This window comes from Thamnophis elegans, chromosome 9, assembly GCF_009769535.1.
Source record: "Thamnophis elegans isolate rThaEle1 chromosome 9, rThaEle1.pri, whole genome shotgun sequence".
NCBI classification, from domain to species: Eukaryota; Metazoa; Chordata; class Lepidosauria; order Squamata; family Colubridae; genus Thamnophis; species Thamnophis elegans.
Window position 1 is genome coordinate 67,175,529 of NC_045549.1, and position 24,067 is coordinate 67,199,595.

Consider the following 24,067-nt stretch of genomic DNA (forward strand, 5'->3'; position numbering starts at 1 on the left):
ATATATAATTTGTTATATTTATGCTGATAAATAAATAAAATAAATAAATATTTATCAGCATAAATATAACAATTGTAACAAAAAAAGGCAACAGTAAAAAATATTGGGTTTCTGTCTGAATGGTCTCTTGTGACGAGCCGAAGACAGAGAGTGGAAATGTGACCTTCCTCCCATATTTGGGCATACCAGGGGTTGTGACTTTATATATATATATATATATATATATATATATATATATATATATATATATATATATATATATATATATATATATATATATTTGTTATATTTATGCTGATAAATAAATAAAGGGAGACTAGTATAGATCTATTTCAAGATCTATCTATCTATAATTTCAAGATCTATTCAACACTTGGGCATACCAGGGGTTGTGACTTTAAGTGTATGTATATATATATACATACTGTGCCTATGTGACTAAACTTGGTACACAGATGACTTATTCTCTGGGGACAAATACTATGGAGGTAAGACACCCCCAACACCCTTCAGGAGGGGTGTTCTGTTAAGATACAGCCTGTTGTGCCTTTAAATGGCTTCTACTGTACAGCGCAGTGGAGTTGCCATGGTAGGTTTCACAGTACTCCACAAGGGGGCTCCCTCTAGTAAGGGAGAAAATCCAACATTGGAAATTACGTTTGGTCTGGACATTTTCCCTCTATAAATAAATAACCGGGCAAAGCCGGGTTATCAGCTAGTAGTTCGGGTCTGGTGCCAAGAACTACAAATGGGGAACTAACTCAGTGTCATTCCCCCCCTCCCCCCACAAAAAATTGACTTTCTGGAAGGAGTTAGCTGTTTCCATTCATTTTAGCAATTTGTGTTTTAAGTTCTGTCGTCTTTAATTTTCTTTAGGTGCAAAGGGGCGTCACATTATGGCTTCACCAAGGAGAGGAAGAGATGCTCCCCAGCTGGATCTGCTGATTTGAATGCTGCTTTAACAGTATCTGCTCTGGGATCGGAGTTCTCAGCTGCCGCCACAATTGCCTTAATGACAGACGAACCTGGGCTAATCAATCCTGCCTTCAATGCCAACTTAGAGGACATCCCGCCAGGAACCAACTCCACCAATCATTATACAAGCCAGCAATCTAGAAGTAAGAACCCCAGCAGGGGAGCATCTTGGATGCAGGAGACCGGTTTCTAAATGGCCACATTTTTGTTAAGTTTTGTAGGTCAGGAAACATTTTGCGCTTTCTTACACGCAACGCAGTACATTATAAATGTGCAAAAAGCAGCTTTCCGAGTTGATTCCTGGCAACAGTCCGAAGCAAACCCTTTTATAGAGAACAGAATACAGCAGTGATGGATAACTTTTTTATTGTCGTGTGCTGAAAGCGTGCGTGTGCGACAGAGCATGGCGTGTGCCGACACTCATAATGCAATGCACGCCCACCCACCCCCATGTGTCCCCATGCACGCGCACAGGAGCCCCCGTGTGTGTCCCAGCCCCTGCGGATGTCCATGGGATCCCCCCCACATTCAAGCGACCCACTCATGCTCCCCCACCCCACCCCCTGTGCATGCACCCCGCTTCCCCCCACCCCGCTTTGGCCATCATAAGTCAATGAAGTCACCTGATGTTGTATTTGAAGACCATCCCAATTGCACAGTGTTAAGTGAGGATTATTTTTACCTTCTTCCTGCAGCTAGAGAGGGACTACCTGGCCCAAGTGAACTCAGCTGGCTTCCTGCCTAAGGTGGGACTAGAACTCAGTCTGCTGATTTCTAGCCTGGTGCCTTCACAGGTAGTCCTTGACTTACAGTTCATTTAGTGACCATTCAAAGTTACAACGGCACTGAAAAGAGTGACTATGACCATTTTTCACACTTACGACCGTTACAGTATCCCCATGATTACAGGATGGCAATGCAGACTCTTGGCAATTGGCTCATCTTTATGATAGTCACGGCGTCACTTAAGAATCCTGCTACTAACTTAACAACGGCACTAATTCACTTAACAACTGTGGCAAGGAAGATTATAAAATGGGGCAAAACTTACTTTAGAAATATCTCGCTTAACAACCCAAATTTGGGGCTCAATTATCGTCATACGTTGAGCATTACCTGTACACCAAATGGACTCTCACATTAAAACTACACTTGAAGCTTTGAAAGGTTAGGACTCCTCTAAACTTTCAGACATTACCAAGAAATTTGCATTTAATTATTCGGTGCCCTCTTGACTGTCTGCTGTATATGTTTTCCATCTGACATCTAACAATATTGAATGCATTTTTAATTCATTTAAGCCTAATCACATCCCGCTACCTCATTCTTTCCAGCTTTCTACACCATCTAAAGCTGGTTCATAGGCTTGTATATATATATATATATGAAGCGATATGGTGTAGCGATTTGAAAAGTTGGAAAGAGTAAACTCAGATTTAACTTCACCCTCATTTGTGGGAATTCACTGAGTGATTTTGGGTGGGTTACTCTCTTAGCCTGAATCATTTTTCCAAGACTGTTTTGAGAATTTTTTTTTTTTTTAAAAGGAAAACCCGTTTGAACTTTTGAAGACATGGTGTGATTTAAATAGAACAATGAAAAAAAAAAAAAGATAAATCTTTTGGCAGCCTCTCCTTTTAACAATTGTCCCCCTGGGTCTTCAAAATTATGCTCTAAGAGGTTACACCCTCTTCCAAGTTGATTTGTTGGATATGCAAAAGACTGAACAAACTGAAAGTTCATTCCAAATGCCACTAACCGTTGAAGTTGACATATTTATTTGAATGTTGTTATTTCTCTGAGCTAAGAATTGCCTTCCAAAACATGGAGAAACACAAAACACAAACGCAGATCTGCGTTCTTACTTTCTTGAGTTGCAAATCTGCTGAGTTCACTTTGAAAGGCGAAATAAGCAGAATTCCTGAATATCCACTTTACTCATGTATATTATTGAAAGAATGGTGTTGAAATTCTATTCTAGTGCACGACTTGGAGGAAGTATCATAGCTTTCTTTCAAAGGACCTTTTTTAATTTAATATATTTTAAATACATATTTGGTAACTTTGACTACAGCATATGTCCCCATCATTTTATTATTGATGATAGTCAAAATGACATTCTGCTAGGTCATTGCAAGACATTACTTCTGAAAATTACTGTGGAATTTATTTATTTACTTACTTACTTATTTACCAGAGGTGAAATCAACTTACCTTCGGTACCGGTTCGCAAATGTGAGTGTGAACGAGCCCGCCAGTGGTGGGATTCAGCCAGTTCGCACCTATTCGGGAGAACCGGTTATTAACTTTCTAAGCAGTTCAGAGAACTGCACGCACTACCGCTCGCACGACCAAACCAGTAGTTAAATAAATTGAAACCTACCACTGATTCTGGTGTTGTTTCTAACCTAATCTTTATTGCTCTTCTTGCACAACTGCCTCTCTGGTTGACCCTTATTACATTGTAACAGCTAAGGCGAAGCGCCCATCGACATGAGTGATGTTGAGTTGACCACGCCCACCCAGTCACATGACCACCGAGCCATGCCTACCCAGCTGGTCATTAGGGCAGAGAACCGGTTGCTAAATTATTTGAAGCCCACCATTGGTGCACGCATGCTTGCTTCGCTCCTATGCACCACCTCTGTGCAGGCGCAGGACCTTCCGCACATGCGCAGAACATAAAAAATGGGATGAGATGACTTCCGGGGCGGGTGGGCAGAGCCTCCCACTGCCACCGCTATCGGTTCACCCGAACTGCATAGAACCACTATTATTTACTTATTGATTCGTTCATTCAATTTCCTGCAGACCATTTTATATAGCATTCTCCTTCATTTTTATGACTATGAGAGAGAGATACGGTATCCTAAAACACAGGTATGGCTTGGCAATACCCACTGAACAAATGTGAACAAGTGTCGACTTCAACTTATTTTTTTGTCCAAATCTAACACCCAAGTGTTGGAATTCATTGTTGGATGTTGTATTTTTATGCAACACCTACAGTAATATTTAGCCAGTAGATGGCAGTATTTAAATCTTCGGGTTTATGGTATATATGCTCTATGCTCTTTTGTTCTAAGTAGAATTTCCTGATTCTTGTTACAGTAAAATAGTTGAGCAGTAAAGTACATGGTGACTGTGCTCTTTGTTTGCACTGTGTGGTGCTTTATATAGCCAGAATTTCCAATACCAAGCTGCTATGTTACACTGACTTTCCACCGGCTAACTTATACTAAGGGTCTTGTGCAATGATGGAATATGGTTTAAGGTTTCCTTACTTCTAGGTTATCTTCATTTTAACAATAAGTAAAATTTTCTGATGTTCAGCCCAAGTCTCAATATTCTCTCTTCTTCCTCTTCAGCCACAGCTTTACAGTTTGAGCGTTCTACTGTACGAAGGAGGTCTTTTAAAAAGATAAACAGAGCTCTCAATGTCCTCCGAAGGACAAAAAGTGGCAGTGCTGTGGCTAACCATGCTGAACAGGAACGAGAAAACGTTGAAAATCTGATTGCTTCAGAGGCAGGTAATCATTCCCCCCCCCCAACTTATATTTAGATTATACGGTAGGGTTTAAAAATAAAACAAAATAATAAAGTCTGCCATGAATCAAGCTTAACGGCTGAATACATATTGGATCCACCTAGATCATTTTCTGCATAGCAGTACCGAAGTTGTTGCTCTTCCCTTCCACTATTTGTTTTACTTCCCATTCTACCTTAGAAACCTGTTCTGACCCCCTCCTCCGTCCAGTAACAAAAGCCGAGACACACTTAATGAGAATGTCCTTTAATAACAAGTCCAGACTCTCAGTGGCTGCATCATTAGAAGCTCTTAAGAAGGGACTGGACAACCATTTGTCTGAAGTGGTATATGGTCTCCTGCTTGGGTGGGATGGGGTTGGACTGGAGGACCTCTGGGTAACTTCTAACTTGGTCATTCTGTTCTGTTATTCTTTCTATGATTGCGTGTATCCATCCCATCAAGCCCAAAGAAAGTCTGGAATGGTATAGGATCTCCTACCCTGGACCGCAGGGGTTGGGCTAGAAGACCTCCAAGGTCCCTTCCAACCCTATTATTCTATGTCCCATCTTTTTGATCATCAAAAAATCAACTAGGGTTTTCCACCTTACCCTCCTTGAAAATGAAATGCGATGTGCCTTGCTTAACTTAATTAAATGCTATGTGCCTTGCTTAACTTCTTTAAAGCAATGTTGTAGCTAATGAGAATTTTATAGGAAAAGGCAAGACAATTCACTGAAAAATTTCAGGAATAATTTTTCCTCCATGCATTGAGCATTTAGTGCATTTATGCACACATTCAATCCAGTGGCGGGTTGCACTTACCGTTACTACTGGTTTACTGATAGAGCGCATGCGCGTCCCGTTTGCGTGTGCACCTGACTCATGCTGCATGCGTATGCGCAATCCACCACTCCTGCAACAACCAGATGATTGTTGGGGCGCAGGCACCACACGTTGTGTGAGCGTGCACAATTTGCCTTTTGCCATAAAATCAGCTATAGAGCGCGGGCGGGCGGGCCAAAAGAGCCACCATACTGGTTTACTCTCAGCTGCTCCAAGCAGCTACCAGTTCGGCCGAACCGGCAGCAACCCACTTCTGATTCAATCTTTAATTGCTTGGCTGCAAAGCAGGATATGTGGTCTTGATTTACTACCCAAGGTCTACGGAGAGAACTTGATGCTGAATTCATGCTAAGGAATTGAGCAAACAAGTTGGACACCCAAGTGATTCAGAGAAAAACCAAAGCTTTGTTCCCATCCACACACTTTGAATGCTCAGCTCCTCAAACGAAGGATCCATGTGGCCCATCTGCTTCGGAGACTCAGTGGCAGATGAAAACTGGGCCCCCTTATAGCTCTACCGTTTGCACACTCTACGGTTTTACAGAGAGAACTCCCGTTGAGCTAGACTTTAAAAGAGAATAATACCCAATCACTTTTGGCCGTCAGCTGTTATCATCTACTTTCTGGAGTCATCTGCATCCATGATGATTCGTATTCATTTAATCTTGTCAAGATTCAGGAGTAGGCTGTTTCTAAAATTATACTTCCTACTTCATGTTTTCACTGAGGTCAGCTGCAGTTTAACTGCCAGTATTATTTTAACTTTCCTTTTGGTAGCTATCAGCCGAGCTCCAATTTATGTGTAGACATACATCATCAGACATTCCACATGTATGCAAAGCGGGGGGAAAATCCAGATTCATCCTTTTTATTGAGGTTTATTGTAGAAAGGCGAAACCAGCAAGGAACAAATGGTTCAAGATTTCTAAGCGATGTACAAACTAAGAGGTCCCCATATCAAAACCAGCTACACTAAGAACTATTGTTTATTTATAAAGGTAGCTCTGTTCAATTAAGGGACGCTAAGTGGCTAAGAGGCTGAGCTTGTTGATCAGAAAGGTCGGCAGTTCGGCGGTTCGAATCCCTAGCGCCACGTAACGGAGTGAGCTCCCATTACTTGTCCCAGCTTCTGCCAACCTAGTAGTTTGAAAGCACATAAAAAATGCAGGTAGAAAAATAGGAACCACCTTTGGTGGGAAGGTAACAGCATTCTCTGCGCCTTCGGCATTTAGTCATGCTGGCCACAGGACAGAGGTGGGTTCCTATCAGTTCGCACCTGTTCGGTAGAACCGGTTCGTCAAATCTACCGAACAGGTTAGAAGAGGTTCCACCAGTGGACCCGGAAAGCAGGCCACACCTACAGAAGAGGTTCCAAAAATTTTTGAAACCCACCACTGGTCCTTGGATATGATTATTCTACACTATCATGCTCATATTTATAAAAGTCAGTGCCTCTGTGAAAGGTAAGGATGACTACTGTGTTTGTGGTGCAATCAGAACATTGCGTGTGTTGAAGTTGTTTTAACGCAAACCAAAGATGCCTTTTAAAAAACAAGTTTACATCATATTCTTATGCATGCCAGTGCTGTGTGTAAGGTAATTTAAGGTGGTTCTGACAAGTGTAGTCGGCATCTTCATATCTGGTCACATGGGTGGCAAGCCACTCCCATCCGGTCACATGGGCGGCAGCCACTCCCACAAAGGAGGCCACACCCACAGAGTAGGTTGGAACAATTTTTGAAACCCACCACTGCCACAGGACCACGGAGACGTCTTTGGACAGCACTGGCTCTCCGGCTTTGAAATGGAGATGAGCACCACCCCCTAAAGTCGGGGACGACTAGCACATATGTGCGAGGAGAACCTTTATCTGTTCAATTATTTTAAATAAATTGGAAGCTATTGATTCATATCAAGTGCAGTTGGAAATGAGCAAAGCAGACTTATCACTTTTGAGTCATTTTTGTATCCATTACACATAGCAAGATAATGCTCTTTGTTGCCAACAGTTGCTCTTTACACAATAGTAGTACAAAGTAAGAAGTAGTACAAAGCAAATGTTACTAGCACTCTTTTAACCCACTGATTGCAAGCCAGGCTGTTGCTGGGTTTAAGAGAAGTCAATTTGAAGTGAGTGTAATTTCTGATAACTTCATGGACATATTCATATAGATTTTGGCTGCAGCTACCACTATCACCTTCTCAGAAGTTATCTTCAGCTTCTCATTCTAGACATTATCTAAACTTTAGGTTCAGTTAATCCTGTTCTCTCACACAAGAACTAACAAGGTCCAACTTTGCATACTTTTTTCAAGATGAAAGCTCCGAAGGTATCTACTTGGCCCTTACTGATTTCATGTTGAGTAAACATGATTACATCTGTTTCAACCAAAATAACTGGATGGGTGGAACTGCCAGCATGGACCATGCAATGGACTTGTGGGTGTGGGGGGCAAGATCTTGAACTTTCAACTGGGTGGGGGAAACCGAGAAGCTTTCAGATTCGGATTTTCCCTAATGTGCCAACATGGCTCTCTTAATAAAATGGAACTTTGAGTAATGCTTTAGACTCTGATTTAATTTTGGATGCTATTTGGAACCCTGACAGAAAGTTTAGGTTCCATCGTGGTCGTAAGTCGAGGACTACCTGTACATATCAGACGAAAGAGTTGAGGTTGAAAGTACATGATAAAAACTTTCAGGCTTTAGCAAAAAGTTTCTGGGCATCTCAGTCCTTTTAATAAGTACCAGATCTCTCAAAATCTAATTCTTAACAACTGTGGGAGTGTGTCATGTTTAGTGTTCTTGCGCTAAAAAAAAAAAAAGAACAAACCCCATTCATTTCAAATCCAATCCTTTTCTCCCTTTGTTTCAGGCTTTCCAAGGTTGTATCATCTCATTCCAGATGGCGAAATTACCAGCATTAAGGTCAACCGCAGGGACCCCCACGAAGCGCTTGCCATTAGAGTAGTGGGGGGCAGCGAAACGCCTTTGGTTCACATCATCGTTCAACACATCTATCGGGACGGCATCGTTTTCAAAGATGGAAGGCTACTTCCGGGAGATATGATCCTGAAGGTAAAAATTCCGAGCAGTGGTGAAATTCAAAATTTCTTCACTACTGGTTCTGTGGGTGTGGCTTGATGGGCGTGGCTCGGTGGGCGTGGCAGGGGAAGGATACTGCAAAATCTCCATTCCCTCCCCACTCTGGGACCAGCCAGAGATGGCATTTGCTGGTTCTCTGAACTACTCAAAATTTCCGCCACCGGTTCTCCGGAACCTGTCAGAACCTGCTGAATTTCACCCCTGGTTCCGAGAAGTGAGCAGGGAATAAAAGAGGCTTGAAGAGTTGTAGGCCCAGCTTTCAAGAAGGTTTTCTGAACGGAGGCCAGTCTTGGAAAACAACTGAGGTTTTGAAAAAGGGGTGATAGAAATGGAAAAAGCATGCTTTTCTTTTTCTACAAACTCCTCAACATACGACCACCAAGCTCAACGTTTATGTCATTTGGTGAGACATTTGTGAAGTGAGTTTTTTTCCATCTAACATCCTGTCTAGCCACAGTGGTTAAGCAAATTGTTGCAGTTGGTTAAGTTGGTAACACAATTGTTAAGTGAATCGGGTTCCCCCTCCTCGATTTTGCTCGTCTGAAGGTTGCAAAAGGGGATCAGGTGACCTTGGGACACAGCAAACGGCCATAAATGTGAGCCAGTTGCCAGGCGTCTGAATTTTGAGCACATGATCATGAGGAAGCTACAAAGCAGTGGTGGGATTCAAAAATTTTTTACTACTGGTTCTGTGAGCGTGGCTTGGTGGCCGTGGCAAGGCTTGATGGGTGTGGCTTGATGGGCGTGACAAGGCTTTATGGTGTGGCTTGATAGGTGTGGCAAGTCTTTATGGGTGTGGCTTGATGGGCGTGACAAGTCTTTATGGATGTGGCTTGATGGGCGTGGCAAGGCTTTATGGGTGTGGCTTGTTGTGCGTGGCAAGGCTTTGTGGGTGTGGCTTGATGTGCGTGGCAAGGCTTGATGGGCGTGGCAAGGCTTTATAGGTATGGCTTGATGGACGTGGCAAGGCTTGATGGGTGTGGCTTGATGGGCGTGGCAGGGGAAGGATACTGTAAACTCTCCATTCCCTCCCCACTCCAGGGGAAGGTTACTGCAAAATCCCCATTTCCTCCTGATCAGCTGAGACTCGGGAGGCAGAGAATAGATGGGGGCGGGGCCAGTCAGAGGTGATATTTACTGCTTCTCCGAACTACTCAAAATTTCCGCTACCGGTTCTCCAGAACTGGTTAGAACCTGCTGAATACCACCTCTGCTACAAAGGTCTGTGAAAAATGCTCCTAACTTACATTTTACAGTGTCGTTGTAACTATGAACGGTCGCTAAATTACCTATATACTCCCCCCCCCTTGATTTTTGAAACAGTAATTGCTTATTGTCACTACTGCTTCAGTTCCCTCCAGATTGCAAAGTGCTCTACATCGAGTTACTTACAGCCTTTGTAGTATCCAGAGCTGTCTTAACACATAGGCTCATTGTGTCATATAAATGCGGCCACATATTTATTACATTTTACTGCATTTTTGTAATTAATGTTAACACACATTAATAGAAATGGACACTGTTTTTTAATGTTTCAATACCGATTTGGTTGGAAGTGTCAATAAAATAAATATATGTTTAATATTAGCAGCCACTTACATTTTTATTCCTGTGAGTAGTTGTCATAGGGGCCCCAGTACCCTGCTTTTCCTGATCATGTGATCAAAATTCCAATGCTTGGAAACTGGTTCACATTTATGACCATTGCTGTGACCCAGGGTTATGGGATCCCCTTTTGCGACCTCCTGACAAGCAATGTCCATGGGGGAAACCAGATTCACTTAACAACCGGGTTATTTAACGTATCAACCCGCAGTGATTCACTTAGCAACTGTGACCAGAAAGCTCGTAAAAATGGGGCAAAACTCACTTAACACATGTCTTGCTTAACAATAGAAATTTGGGGCTTGATTGTGGTCGTAAGCCGAGGACTACCTGTACAGAAGAATCAACCCATTTTCTAGCACTGAAACATGGACAGATTTCTTTAGGATTAGGAGCTTTAGAAATACTCCCTCTGTCTCCGTCTCCAGCATTATTGCTAAAACTTATCTACGTCTTTTTCTTTTAAAAAAAAAAAAAATTGCAGAGTAGAATAACTTTACTTGCTGGAGAAAAGTTATGTTTGACAGAACCTTCTTAGAGAGTTAATTGCTATACCATGAAACTGTATCGCTAGATCTTTTATTTATTTTTCTTAATAGCAGAGGTAAGGGCAAATATCCTAGTAAAACATATAAAACATCTTAGACAAATCATGGGGATGAAATGTTTTGGTTGGGAGCCATTTCAACAGTACGTGACTTCCCGAACATTTAAAACCCAAGACTTTCTCCAAGGTAACACACCCACCCACTCAAATATCAGCTCAACTCGATGTCCTGCCTGGAAACCAAAGGAAGCACTCAAGAGCCGAGGTGGCGCAGTGGTTAGGGTGCAGTACTGCAGGCCACTTTAGCTGACTGATCTGCAGTTCAGCGGTTCAAATCTCACCGGCTCAAGGTTGACTCAGCCTTCCATCCTTTCGAGGTGGGTGAAATGAGGACCCGGATTGTGGGGGCAAATTGCTAACTCAATTTGCTAAAAAAAAAATTGTAAACCGCTTAGAGAGGGCTGAAAGCCCTATGAAGCGGTATATAAGTCTAATAAATAAGTAAATAAATAAATAAATAAATAAATAAATAAATAAATAAATAAATAAGAGTGCCTTTTATTTAAATTTAGAAGACTGGTAAACAGTTCCCATTTTAATCCCAATAACATTGAGTTGAGCCATTATACATGCATAGATCTAGATCAGTGATGGCGAACCTTTTTGTCGTTGTGTGCCAAAAGCGCGCATGCGTGACAGCACATGCGTGCCCACACCCTAATGCAGTGTACATGCGACATCCGCCCACACCCTGCCCCTTGCGCATGCGAATGCAACCCCTCTGTGCTCCCCTCGCACCACTCCGCGCTTCCATTCATAACCTCCCTGCGGCCCGTTTTGGGCCTAGCAGGCTTCCCTGAAGCCTCCTGGGACCAAAAACGGGGCACTGGGTGGCGGCGTCCCCATGTACTCCCCCTCCCCCACACATGCCCATGTGACACCCCCCATGCATGTACACACGTCTCCTGCAGCAGAGACCCGAAAATCAACTGGCTTGCGGGAGGCGCGCACGCATGCGCAGTGGAGCTGAGCTGGGGCGATGGCTCCCGTGCTTGCAGAGAGGGCTCCACTTTCCACCTGTGGCATGCGTGCCACAGGTTTGCCATCATGGATATAGATTCTATAGAGAAGAAATAGGACAAAAAACAGACCGGCAGTAATCACGGAGGATGATAAGCGAGATGTATCTAAGGAAAATAAAAATTGTAAAAAAAAAAAAGGATTTTGTGACACAGTTGTCAAAGTCTGGAATATCTTACCCAATTCGCTTGTCTCAGCCATTAACGTCCCCGGTTTTAATTCTAACTTAACCTCTGCGGACTTGAAATAGTTCCTGAGGAGGCGTGCATAACTGCGCTAACATGCCTATCGTCCCTGTCACATTTTATTCCTTGCCCTAATATTTACAAATACTAATATTTTTCTCCTTTGAATCTGTCATTTTCGTTGGATGGATAAAGAAATAAAATTTAAAAAAAAACAGCCTTCCACATCAGCAAGAGAGGAAGAAACTTGTGAGGGAGAGGTTGCTAGGGTGGGATTCAGCCGGTTCAGACCGGCTTGGGCGAACCGAATGCTAATTTTACAACTGGTTTACCGAACCGGTAGTTGAAAGGACTGGCTGGCCCCGCCAACCCCACTCCGCCCCTCCCAGGAGTCTCCATGCAGCCCGTTTTGGATGCCAGGTAAGTGCAGGGCCTGCATGGAGGCTGTGGGAGGGCGAAAAACGGGCCTCTTGAAAATTCCGGAAGTCCGGAAATGGCCCCTGGAAGGCCTTGAGGAAAGCCTCCAGAGCCTGGGGAGGGCAAAAACTCCGTGGTGCAGGAGGCGGAGTAGGCCACACCCAGTGGTGGGATTCAAATAATTTAACAACGGGTTCTTTGCCCTAATGACCAACTGAGTAGGCGTGGCTTGGTGGTCATGTGACTGGGTGGGCATGGCCAACTCAACGTCACTCCAGTTGATGGGCACTTCGCCTTAGCTGTTACAATGTAATGAGGGTTAACCGGAGAGGCAGTTTCTGTAAGCAGGGCAATAAAGATGAGGCTAGAAACAACACCAGAATGTTTCCTTCCTGCCTTCCTTACAGGATTAGCCCTGTAAAGTGGAAAAAGACAAAAGGAGATTTCTTCCATCAACCGGTTCTCCGAGCTGCTTAGAAAGTTAACAACCGGTTCTCCCGCATAGGCGCGAGCTGGCTGAATCCCACCACTGGCCACACCCACCATGGCCACGCCCACCCAGCAATCAGGCAGAGAACCAGTTGCTAAATTTTTTCAATCCCATCTTTGGGATTGCCACTGCCACAAGAACTCCTCCAAGAGGAATGGATTAACATTTTTAAAAAAAGGAAAAAACAGAATACTCTTCAACATGTGATTTGTTTTACCAATGGCTATCTAGGAAAAACAGAGGTTAGAAACTATAACAATTAAACAGGTAATGTAAAAAAAATGTATTGAAAATTTTGCAAGAAGGCTAAACAAACTGTATTATTACTTTGTGATTAATATTAGTATGTTTATTATGGTTACTGTTATGATTATTGCTGTACTCTTACTTAAAACCAACTGTGCCCAGACAACACGCTGTTCAGATAGATCTGGAACTTTTTATGTTTATTTTAAAAATGCATCAATAAAACATGTATTTAAAAGAAGAAGAAGTCATCCAAGTAAGACAGCATGGTTGTGTGTTGATCAGCCTCGGTTAGATATGACTAACGCACTGTCAATACCTCTTCATTGGGTAATTAGGAAAGAAGACCACGAGACTCCATAGGTAGAAATCAAGTGTACTTTTACTAATTATAAATGATTAAAGGCATAGCGAAGCGAAGACTGATTATTTAGGCACGAAAGCGATTGATATATAGAATAACCCATTCCCCATCCCTTGGCATCCCAGTTACAGTCCAATCATAATTCTCCCAAGTGTCAGGTGTGAGATAACTTCAAAAGGCATCACTAAGATGGAATGTCGGTGCCGTTAGTCCTGGCGGGAACCTCCTACGCATGCGTAGTCCGACAGGCAGCTGAGCTCCAGAATCTTGCTCCAGCACAATTAGTAACCCCTCCCAAATACCATACCCTCCCTCCCCGTTTCATGGCAGCCGAAGCAGCAGCAAAGCAGAGGCTGACACGCACTGTTCTGTCTTCCAGGTCAACGGCATAGATATCAGAAACGTGCCTCACAGTTACGCCTTGTTCGTCCTGACGCAACCTTGCCAAGTTCTCCGTCTCACTGTGCTCAGAGAGCAGAAATACCAGTGTGGGAATCCCCAACTTTTCCCTGATGTTCCTTGCCACAGGGATGAGAATTTGCACATTATTCTGAACAAAAGCAACCCAGAGCAGCAGCTGGGCATCAAGTTGATCCGTAAGGCACACGAGGATGGCGTCTTTGTGTTCAACCTGCTCGAAGGAGGCTTGGCTGCCCGTGACGGGGAAATCCGAGAGGACGATAAGGTTTTAGCCATTAACGGGCACGACTTGCAGCACGGAAGTCCAGAAAGTGCAGCCCTGTTAATACAAGTAGGTTGAAAGAGCTTCCTCAGAACAGCTCGGAAAAATGGGGTTAACGTTTGCTGGAGACAAAGGATGCCAACTACCGCGTCTGCAGAGAAAAGAGGGGAAATCTCCCCTGTTTTTATTGTTGCCAGAACTTTAATAGATTAACAGAGTTGGAAGGGACCTTATACTGTGACCTGACAAATGCGCGCCCGACAAGAGCGCGCCGACAAAACCGCGGTGATAAAACCATGACGTCGACAGCGTGCCCACAAAGGTGCGCTGACAAAAGAGCGCCGACAGAAGCGCGATTACGGTTAAGGTAAGGGTTAGGGTAAGGGTTAGGGTTAGGGTTAGGGTTAAGGTTAGGGTTAGGGTAAGGGTTAGGGTTAGGGTTAGGGTTAGGTTCGGGGTTAGGTTTAGGGCTAAGTTTAGGGTTAGTTTTAGGGTTAAATTTAGGGTTAGGTTTAGGGTTACCTTTAGGGTTAGGTTTAGAGCGCGCTTATGTCGGTGCGCTGTTGTTGGCGCGCTTCTGCACTCATTCGTTGGCGTGATTTCAAACTCATGGTTTTCTCCCCCATGGTGGTTTTGTTGGCGCGCTTTTGTCGAGCGCGCATTTGTTGGTGAACCACCTTATACAGGGATGGGATTCAGTCAGTTTGGACCGGTTCGGGGAACCAGATGTTAATTTTAGAAAGAAATGGCTGACCCTGCTCACTCTGCCCCTCCCTTCCCATGAGTCTCCACACAGCCCATTCATCATGCCAGGTAAGTGTAGGTCCCCTTGCGGAGGCTCCGGGAGGGCAAAAAACAGGCCTACCGGAAGTACTGAAACTCTGGAAATGAGCCCGTTTCCAGCCTTCGGAGCCCAGGGGAGGATGTTTTCATCCTCCCGGAGGCTCAAGGAAAGCCTCCAGAGCCTGGGGAGGGTGAAAACGGTCCCTCTGCCACCGTGGTGCAGGAAACTGAATAGGCCATGCCCCCATGGCCACCCAGCTACCGTGCAGAGAACGGGTTGTTAAAATTTTTCAATCCCATCCCTGACCTTGTAGGTCATCTAGTCCAGTGGTCTCCAACCTTGGCAACTTTAAGACCTGTGGACTTCAACTTCTAGAGTTCTTCAGCCAGCTTTGCTTTGCTGGCTGAGGAACTCTGGGAGTTGAAGTCCACAAGTCTTAAAGTTGCCAAGGTTGGAGACCACTGATCTAGTCCAACCCCCGCCCAAGCAGGAGACCCTACACCATTTCTGAGAGATGGCAGTCCAGTCTCTTCTTGAAAGATTCCAGGGATGAAGCTACCCCAACTTCCGAAGGCAACTTCTGTTCCATGGGTTGATTGTCCTCCCTGTCAGGAAATGCCTCCTTATTTCTAGGTTGAATCTCTCCTTGATCAGTTTCCATCCATTATGGAATCAGGTCTTCAGATGCTTTGGAAAATAGCTTGACACCACCCACCCCCACTTCCTCTCTGTGGCAGCCCCTCAAATAAAACTTTATAATGTATCCAGAAGGCATTTTGTTAAATTGGTTTAAAGCCAATCTGGTTTGAGCACAACCATTTTGTGAATGTGTCTGAAAATCTGGTTAGGCAGCCAGTTAACTATGGGGAGGGGGCTTCTCTCTGTGTCTCAATATGCAGGCTAGCAAGAAGCAGGTTCACTTCAGCATTTCCAGGCAAACCAGGCGACAGACCCCGGATATCTTGCAGGAAACTGGCTGGGATTGCCACGGTAACCATCTGCCCTTCATTGCTGACAAGGTGAGGCCTACACTCCTCTTCCTCCTCCACCACCTCCTCCTCTTCCTCCTCCTCCTCATGGTATATATCAGGAGTGTCAAACTCAAGGCCGGGGCCCAAATCCAGCCCGTGGGCTGCTCAGATCTGGCCCGCAAGGCCACCCTGGAAACCCAGCCCACTATTCCTCTGCTAGTGAACATGAAGCTTGGGAGGGTTGCGTGCGGCGCTCCTGAGCTCCATTTTCACTGGCAGAGGATTGCAGGAGGCCGTCACAGCCGAAAACGGAGCTCGGGAGCCCATTTTTACTGGCAGAGTGGTGAGGCCACCAAAGGTGCCCCCAACATGAGTGACGTCAAGCTGGCCACGCCCCCCCAGCCACTCCCCCCTGTTCTGCCAAAGTCCTCCACAGGCCGTGGGCTCTATACTTAGCAATAGCAATAGCAGTTAGACTTATATACCACTTCACAGGCCTTTCAGCCCTCTCTAAGCGGTTTACAGAGTCAGCATATCGCCCCCAACAATCCAGGTCCTCATTTTACCCACCTCGGAAGGATGGAAGGCTGAGTCAACCTTGAGCCGGTAAGATTTGAACAGCCGAACTGCAGAACTGCAGTCAGCTGAAGTAGCCTGCAGTGCTGCATTTAACCACTACGCCACCTCTACTTATCTGGCATCCTAAACAGGCTGCGTGGAGACTCTTGGGAGGGCCAGCCAGGGGTGGGATCACCCAAACCTGTGAAAACCTGAAGCAGCCCACCCCTGAATATACAGTATAAAGAAATACAAGGCCGAATGCAGATCGTGGAGGTTTTAGCTTTTTGGCATGCCTTAAAAATAGGGGGTAGAAACATTTCCAAATTGGCATAACATGTTCCATGGCCCCAGGTGGGATCAAAGACATTGTTTACTTTCTTATTACTGATTTTATTAATATGTCATTTACTATTTGGGTATTATTGTTAGTAAAGGGTTATGGCTTCTTGTGTTTCTTTGCTGCCACCTAGTGGTTACATGGATATTTACAAATCTAGAAGTGTTGTATCCAGAGGTCTCCAACCTTGGCAACTTTACGACTTGTGGACTTCAGCTCCCAGAATTCCTCAGCCAGCGCATGCTGGCTGAGGAATTCTGGGAGCTGAAGTCCACAAGTTGTAAAGTTGCCAAAGTTGGAGACCCCTATGTACAGCTCATGCCTAAAAGCGTTATAAATAAAAGTATCAGACAGCTGCTTAAGCAAATTGTGGAATGAAGCTGAAAAAGGGTTTCTAAACGTGCCTCAGGATTCTTACCCAGCTCTCTGCTATCTAGTGCATATCTTCTGATTCCTGCTGGGATCATTTAAGTGAATCTCTTCATGCGGGAATTATTTTCTTTCCCCTCTTGCAAAAACAAAATCTCTGCGCTCTCCTTTTAAAATCGCTTGAGTGCGAGTTCCTTTGAAGAGTCTTATTTCACAGTTGCTATGCAATAGATGTTGTCCCAATTTTATAGAGTTTTGCAGAGTTTTAGAGTTTAGAGTTTTATTTCATTTGTATGCCGCCCTTTTCCCCAAAGGGACTCAGGGCGGCTCACAACTCAAACAAGGGAAGGGGGATACAGACTGTTGACAACAACACAAAACAATACATAATTAAAAAACGCAACAATCATACCATTCGAGATAGGGGCAACGATTCTTTAGCCCCAGGCCTGTCGGAACAGCCAGGTTTTAAGGGCTATGCGGAAGGCCTGGAGGGTGGTGAGGGTGCGAATCTCCACGGGGAGTTCGTTCCAGAGGGTCGGAGCAGCAACAGAGAAGGATCTCCTCCGGGTAATCGCCAGTTGACACTGGCCGGCGGATGGAATTCGGAGGAGGCCTAGTCTGTGCAATCTAATCGGTCTGGTGGAGGTAATTGGCAGCAGGTGGTCTCTCAAGTACCCAGGTCCAATACCATGAAGGGCTTCCTACAGAGACTTCTGTAGGAAGTTGGCACCCATCTCTCTCCTAGGAAAATGAGATATTTTAGGAAATATTAAAAGGGCAGGATATTTCCCCTTAAAGGGAGGCAGAAACTCACCCCCACACACACACCTTTGTCAATGGGCCAGTAAGGCCTGAACCAGTCTATTCTACATAACAAAGATCTACCTCCTTCAGGCGGAGCCATAAGAGGAATTCCCCAAAACCCCTTTATTACATCATCACCCAGCAAGAGTCAACCAAGCTTGGGACACAGACAACCTACAAAGTTAACTCCTGCATGGCCCCATGGGGATCTGACAACCAATCAGAACACAAGCTCAAATTCAAAGCCCAACAGAGGGCATAAAACCAGGGCACTCTCAGCATCTCTACCCCTTTTTTGCCCAAGACCTCAAGCCATGTGGTCCTGTCTGCCATTAAGCCATCTTTCCAAGCAGCCTCCATGTTTCCAGTTTCTTTCTCCCCACTTGGAACTGAACCCAGATGTACATTTCTTCCAAGACTCCAGTGTCCAACTCAAACTTCTGTCCTATACACTTAGATGGATTTTACTCCTGTGTGACAGAGGCAAAAAGGAATTGATTGCACAACCTTCCAGGTTACTATACAGACCGTTATCATGCTTAAATATTTCCCCGCTGTAGGATAATTTGATTTAAATTACCCCATTCCCTCCCCCCCACCACTCCTTTTTCTTACTTTGAGAGTCAACTCTTGGATGAGAAATTTCTAGAGCACAGATGTAAATGAGGGGCCAATATTGCTTTCAAGTTTCTACTACCCAGTGCCAAGAATAAGCTTCAGCCTTCAACATCATTTGTTATTGTAAAGTGGTTCATCTGTCCCTTTTGGCGATGAAAACCCACGACATCCTGCCTCTGTGAGGGAAGAGCCTGGCTCTGAAGCCAGGGACAATCGTAAACATTGGCTTGTCCAGCACCAGAGATCAGGGAAGCTGGGAGGCCCTCGGATTATTGCATATCCAAATTTCACTCACTTCCATTGGGAGGGAATCGTGCCGTGTCAGACATTTCTACACCGCGCATGACGCAAGATGCCAACTGAAGAGAACCATTAGATCAGCAGTGAAATTCGACCGATTTGGACCGGTTCAGGCGAACTAGTAGGGATGATTTGAATCGGTTCGCTGTGCATGCACACCCCATTTGCCTGCCGGTGCCGCTCGCGGCTGGATCTGGCCAGGAGACCGGCAGCAGTAGGAGGAATAGAAGGCGGCCGCTCGCCACAGACTTTAAAGTACGATCCCGGGAGGGAGTGGGGGGGGGGAACCTGTTCTGAACCCCGTTCTTCGCTCGTTCAAAGACAACAGGCAGACAGACTTAAAAGGAAATAACTTTATTAGTCCTGGCTTCCGCTGGCTGCGAGCCCAAAATTAAACATAAATAAAGTCTCTGGCAAGAAGATAACAGAATGCAAAAACAAAGATCTCTTACGGCAAAACCAGGTGTACAGAAAGAAAACAAATCACTTCTCCAAGTGTCTCTTTGAATCAGGGTTACAGAAAGCAAATCACTTATCCAAGTGCCTCTCACAAACAAACCACGACCGATGAACGATGAACCATGAACGAACGATGAACGTTGACTTCTGTCACCAGGGCGTGGCACCATCAGTCCTTTTATCTCCAGAAGACCACACTAATGAGCCCCAGCTGCATTGTTATTCCTGCATCCTCATATACATATATATGTAGTAGTGACCTTCCTCCCATATTTGGGCATACCGGGGGTTGTAAAAGGCTTGGCTGATAACGCATCAGAGCCTGTGGCCTAATGGCTAAGACGTCTGCCTAATATGTAATATAGCCCAGGTTCAAATCCCAGTAAGGGTATGGCTAGCTTATGAGAGCTAAATAGCTTGAAATAGATCTATACTAGTCTCCATTTATTTATTTATTTATCAGCACAAATATAACATATATGTATGTATGTATGTATGTATGTCTGTCTGTCTGTCTGTCTATCTATCTATCTATCTATCTTTATCTATCTTTATCTATCTATCTATCTATCTATCTATCTATCTATCTATCTATCTATCTATCTCTGTCCGTCCATCTGTCTGTCTGTCTGTCTATTTATCTATATCTACCGGTATATCTATATCTATATCTATATCTATCTATCTATCTATCTATCTATCTATCTATCTATCTATCTATCTATCTATCTATCTATCATCTGTCTGTCTATCTATCATCTGTCTGTCTGTCTGTCTATCTATCTATCTATCTATCTATCTATCTATCTATCTATCTATCTATCATCTGTCTGTCTATCTATCATCTGTCTGTCTGTCTGTCTGTCTGTCTGTCTGTCTGTCTATCTATCTATCTATCTATCTAACATCTAATGTTCAAAGACAGATATCAGCCTCCCAGAATAAATTGCTGCCAATGTTTACAAAACAACGAATATTACCATGGAGGCAACCTATTGGGATTTCCCTATCAATGGAGCCCCCACAGTAATGCTATAAGCCTAGATGGAATTGGTTATTTTAAAAAAAAATCACCCCTGAGAACACTTTCTTGGAACTAAAGGTCTTGGTTATCGGTAGTAAAACTAAGTACGGAATAAATTTCAGTTTCTTCCCCTTACCCTCACTATCCCCTCATTCCGTGCACAAATGTTCTTTTATAATCTAAAAGGAAAGAAGGAAACCCATTCACCAGCATTCCTTTTGGGCCTTTAAGATTGCTTGGCATTTATTGCAATCTAAATGAGAAGTAGCTTTTAAGAGAAACTTCTAAAAGGTTTTGCTCGTGACCTAAGGAGAAATCAGTAATTTCCTCCTCTTCCTAACAAAATGAAGTTGGTGACAGCAGATCAGTCTTCAAGAGATCAACAACATCACCTTCTTCTCTGTGGAAGCATTTTTAAGAATAGCCTATTTTACCGAGACAGAGGAAATAGAATTTCCATGCTTCAGTTCAAAAGTTCGCTGACTTGCAAAAAAAAAGACATTTCCTTTCAAACCAACAAACTTGCCAGCGAGAAAAATCACAAAAATAGAAATGAACTCAACCTGGATTATTTTTTTGCTAAGGAGATAGAATAGAATAACAGTTAGAGGGGACCTTGGAGGTCTCCTAGTCCAACCTCCAAATGGTTATCCAACATCTTCTTGAAAACTTCCAGTGTTGGAGCATTCACAACCCCTGGAGGCAAGTTCTTCCACTGATTGATTGTTCTCACTGTCAGGAAATTTCTCCACAGTTCTAAGTTGCTTCCCTCTTTGATTAGTTTCCACCCATTGCTTCTTGTTCTACCCTCAGGTGCCTTGGAGAATAGCTTGACTCCCTCTTCTTTGTGGCAACCCCTGAGATATTGGAAGACTGCTATCATGTCTCCCCTAGCCCTTCTTTTCATTAAACTGGACATACCCAGTTCCTGCAACCGTTCTTCATGTGTTTTAGCCTCCAGTCCCCTAATAATCTTCCTTGCTCTTCTCTGCACTCTTTCTAGAGTCTCCACATCTTTTCTACATCGTGGTGACCAAAACTGAATGCAGTATTCCAAGTGTGGCCTTTCCAGGGCCTTATAAAGTGGTATTAACACTTCACGTGATCTTGATTCTATCCCTCTGTTTATGTAGCCTAGAACTGTGTTGGCTTTTTTGGCAGCTGCTGCACACAGCTGGCTCCTATTTAAATGGTTGTCCACTAGGACTCCAAGATCCCTCTCACAGTTACTACTATTGAGCAAGGTACCACCTATACTGTACCTGTGCATTTTGTTTTTCTTGCCTAAATGTAGAACCTTACTTTTTTCACCATTGAAATTCATTTTGTTACATAGGGCCCAATGTTCAAGTTTGTCAAGATCCTTCTGTATCTTACAGAAGATGAAGGAATAGTTTCCTGGCTTATTTTAAAAAAGGGCACAGAATCCTTCTCCAACAGGGAGTATCTGCAGGGTGTGGTGAAAAACGCCAGGATGGTCGGTGACAATAGCGCAATCAAAACTCTGCAGGTGTTTTATGCATAACACACAGGACAATCATGGCTTTGATTGTGTTGATGCAACTATCACCTTGAATTCTTTTGACCACACCTTGCAAACACCCTTATTCCCTCAAGGTCTGGGTTTATGTAAGAATCCAAGAGGATTCGGGCTATTTGCTGCCAGATGCTAAATATCTGAAACTCTACATTTGCATGATTTTACCCCTGCAAAAAGGTATTTTGAAACCTTAGAAAGATATCCAATATATTTCAGCAGTTACAGAGATCCTAGCTTCATGAAACCTAAGGTCGGCAGTTCAGCGGTTCGAATCCCTAGCCGCGTAATGGAGTCAGCTCCCGTTACTTGTCCCAGCATCTGCCAACCTAACAGTTTGAAAGCATGTAAAAAATGCAAATAGAAAAATAGGAACCATCTTTGGTGGGAAGGTAACAGCGTTCCATGCGCCTTCGGTGTTTAGTCATGCCGGCCACATGGCCACGGAGACATCTTCAGATAGTGCTGGCTCTTCAGCTTTGAAACGGAGATGAGCACCACCCCTTAGAGTCGGAAACAACTAGCACATATATACCTTATATATACATATGGGAAGGAGGGAAGGGGGAGAGAGAAAGCTTGTCATATTGCACAACTATACGGCAGGGATAATGAAGCAAGGTGAGTTAAGAAGGTGGACAATGGGACAAATGAATGAATGATAAACTGGTCCCAATTAACCTTTGCCCAGTGACTAAATTTATGTTTGCTCTTTGTCCTTCGCAGAGTGCCCTTCACGCAGTTACCTGTCAGGAAAAAGTGGTCATTGTCCGAAAAGATAATGCAGAGTCCCTGGGAATGACGGTGGCAGGAGGTCTGTCTTCACACAGAGAGTGGAACCTACCTATTTATGTCTTAAGTGTTGAGCCGGGTGGAGTCATCAGCAGAGACGGCCGAATAAAAACAGGTGATTGCATGTCAGTTTAGGACATAATTTTGAGATGGGAACCCACCTCAAAGCAACTTCATTTTTCAGTCTTCTGTATGTACTTTTTAAAATGTGCTGAGCTGGAACAGTTTTTGTGCTGGCTTCTTCTGTCATTACTGTACTGTTGAATCTTGGAGAAGTCAAATTATACTGGATTGGATCACTGGAACACAAAACATTCAAATAACAGGGTTTCAAGGGACCTTGGAGGTCTTCTAGTCCAATCCCCTGCTCAAAACAGGAGACCCTATACAGGTGATGGTGGCACACTGAGCCCTCTCTGCAGGCATGCCAGTCGTTGCCCCAGCTGAGCTCCACCGTGCATCTGCACCTGCCTCCCGCCGGCCAACTTGTCTTCAGGTATCTGTCGTGCATGCGGAGGGGGGCGGGCACACGAGGGAGAGTAAGTAAGTAAGTAAGATCTTTATTACGGTCAAAGACCAGCAATATACATTTGTCTTTACACTATATTAAAAATACTGACATTAAAATATAATTAAAAGTATTTACATTAAAAGTGGATAATAACATTATGGTCCAAAGATTGTTAAAGGTATGTCCAGATAATTGGTACAAGATGGTACTATACTGTAGCCAATTTTTTTCTTATGGACATTGCAGCGCAGGGCCCCTCGGGCATGTGCACACAGTCCCCCCACATGAGGCCATGTGCCCCAGTGGTAGGATTTCAAATCTTTTCCTACCGGTTCTATGAGAGCATCCTTCGCGCAGTACTCAAAGACCGCCCTCGGTGTCAGCGCTGGTGAGCTGAACTGAGGCACGGCAATCCACTCCGCGAATCAGCTGAGCTAAAAAACAAGGGACTCTAGGACAGGGAATGACGGGCGCAGGAGGGCGGGGCCAACCAGAAGTGGTATTTGCCGATTCTCCGAACTATTCAGTATTTCCGCTAGCGGTTCACCTGAAGCAGTACGAACTGGCTGAATACCACCTCTGACGCCCTCCCCCTGTGCATACACCGGGACCTGAAGATCAGCTGGCCAGCGGGAGGCACCCGGGTATGCGCAGCGAAGCTGAACTGGGGTGATAGCTTGCGTTCCATCAGAGAGGGTGCTGCATGCCACCTCTGTTGCGTGTCTGCCATCACAGGTATAAGGTCTCCTGCTTGGGCAGGGGGTTGGACTAGATGACCCACAAAGTCCCATCCAACTCTATTAATCAGTAAATCGCTAAACCATCCTTCCCTGATTTACATAGACAAAGCCTCCAGGGCCATGGATATTATGGGATTTACCCACTAAAGATTTCAAGGGGAGAACATTAAATATAAGCTGTAATAAATG

The 24,067-nt window shown here is 44.3% G+C and overlaps 1 protein-coding gene across 1 annotated transcript in view; it reads left to right on the forward strand.

Annotated features, from left to right (window-relative positions):
• LNX1 (ligand of numb-protein X 1) overlaps positions 1–24,067 on the forward strand; it is a 119,507-nt gene that overhangs the window by 75,553 nt on the left and 19,887 nt on the right. Inside the window, exons 2-7 of the mRNA XM_032223880.1 lie at positions 877–1,118; positions 4,350–4,505; positions 8,223–8,425; positions 13,766–14,137; positions 15,752–15,871; positions 22,562–22,742. Coding sequence (XP_032079771.1) covers positions 877–1,118; positions 4,350–4,505; positions 8,223–8,425; positions 13,766–14,137; positions 15,752–15,871; positions 22,562–22,742 — 1,274 coding nt within the window. The remainder of the gene's footprint in view (positions 1–876; positions 1,119–4,349; positions 4,506–8,222; positions 8,426–13,765; positions 14,138–15,751; positions 15,872–22,561; positions 22,743–24,067) is intronic.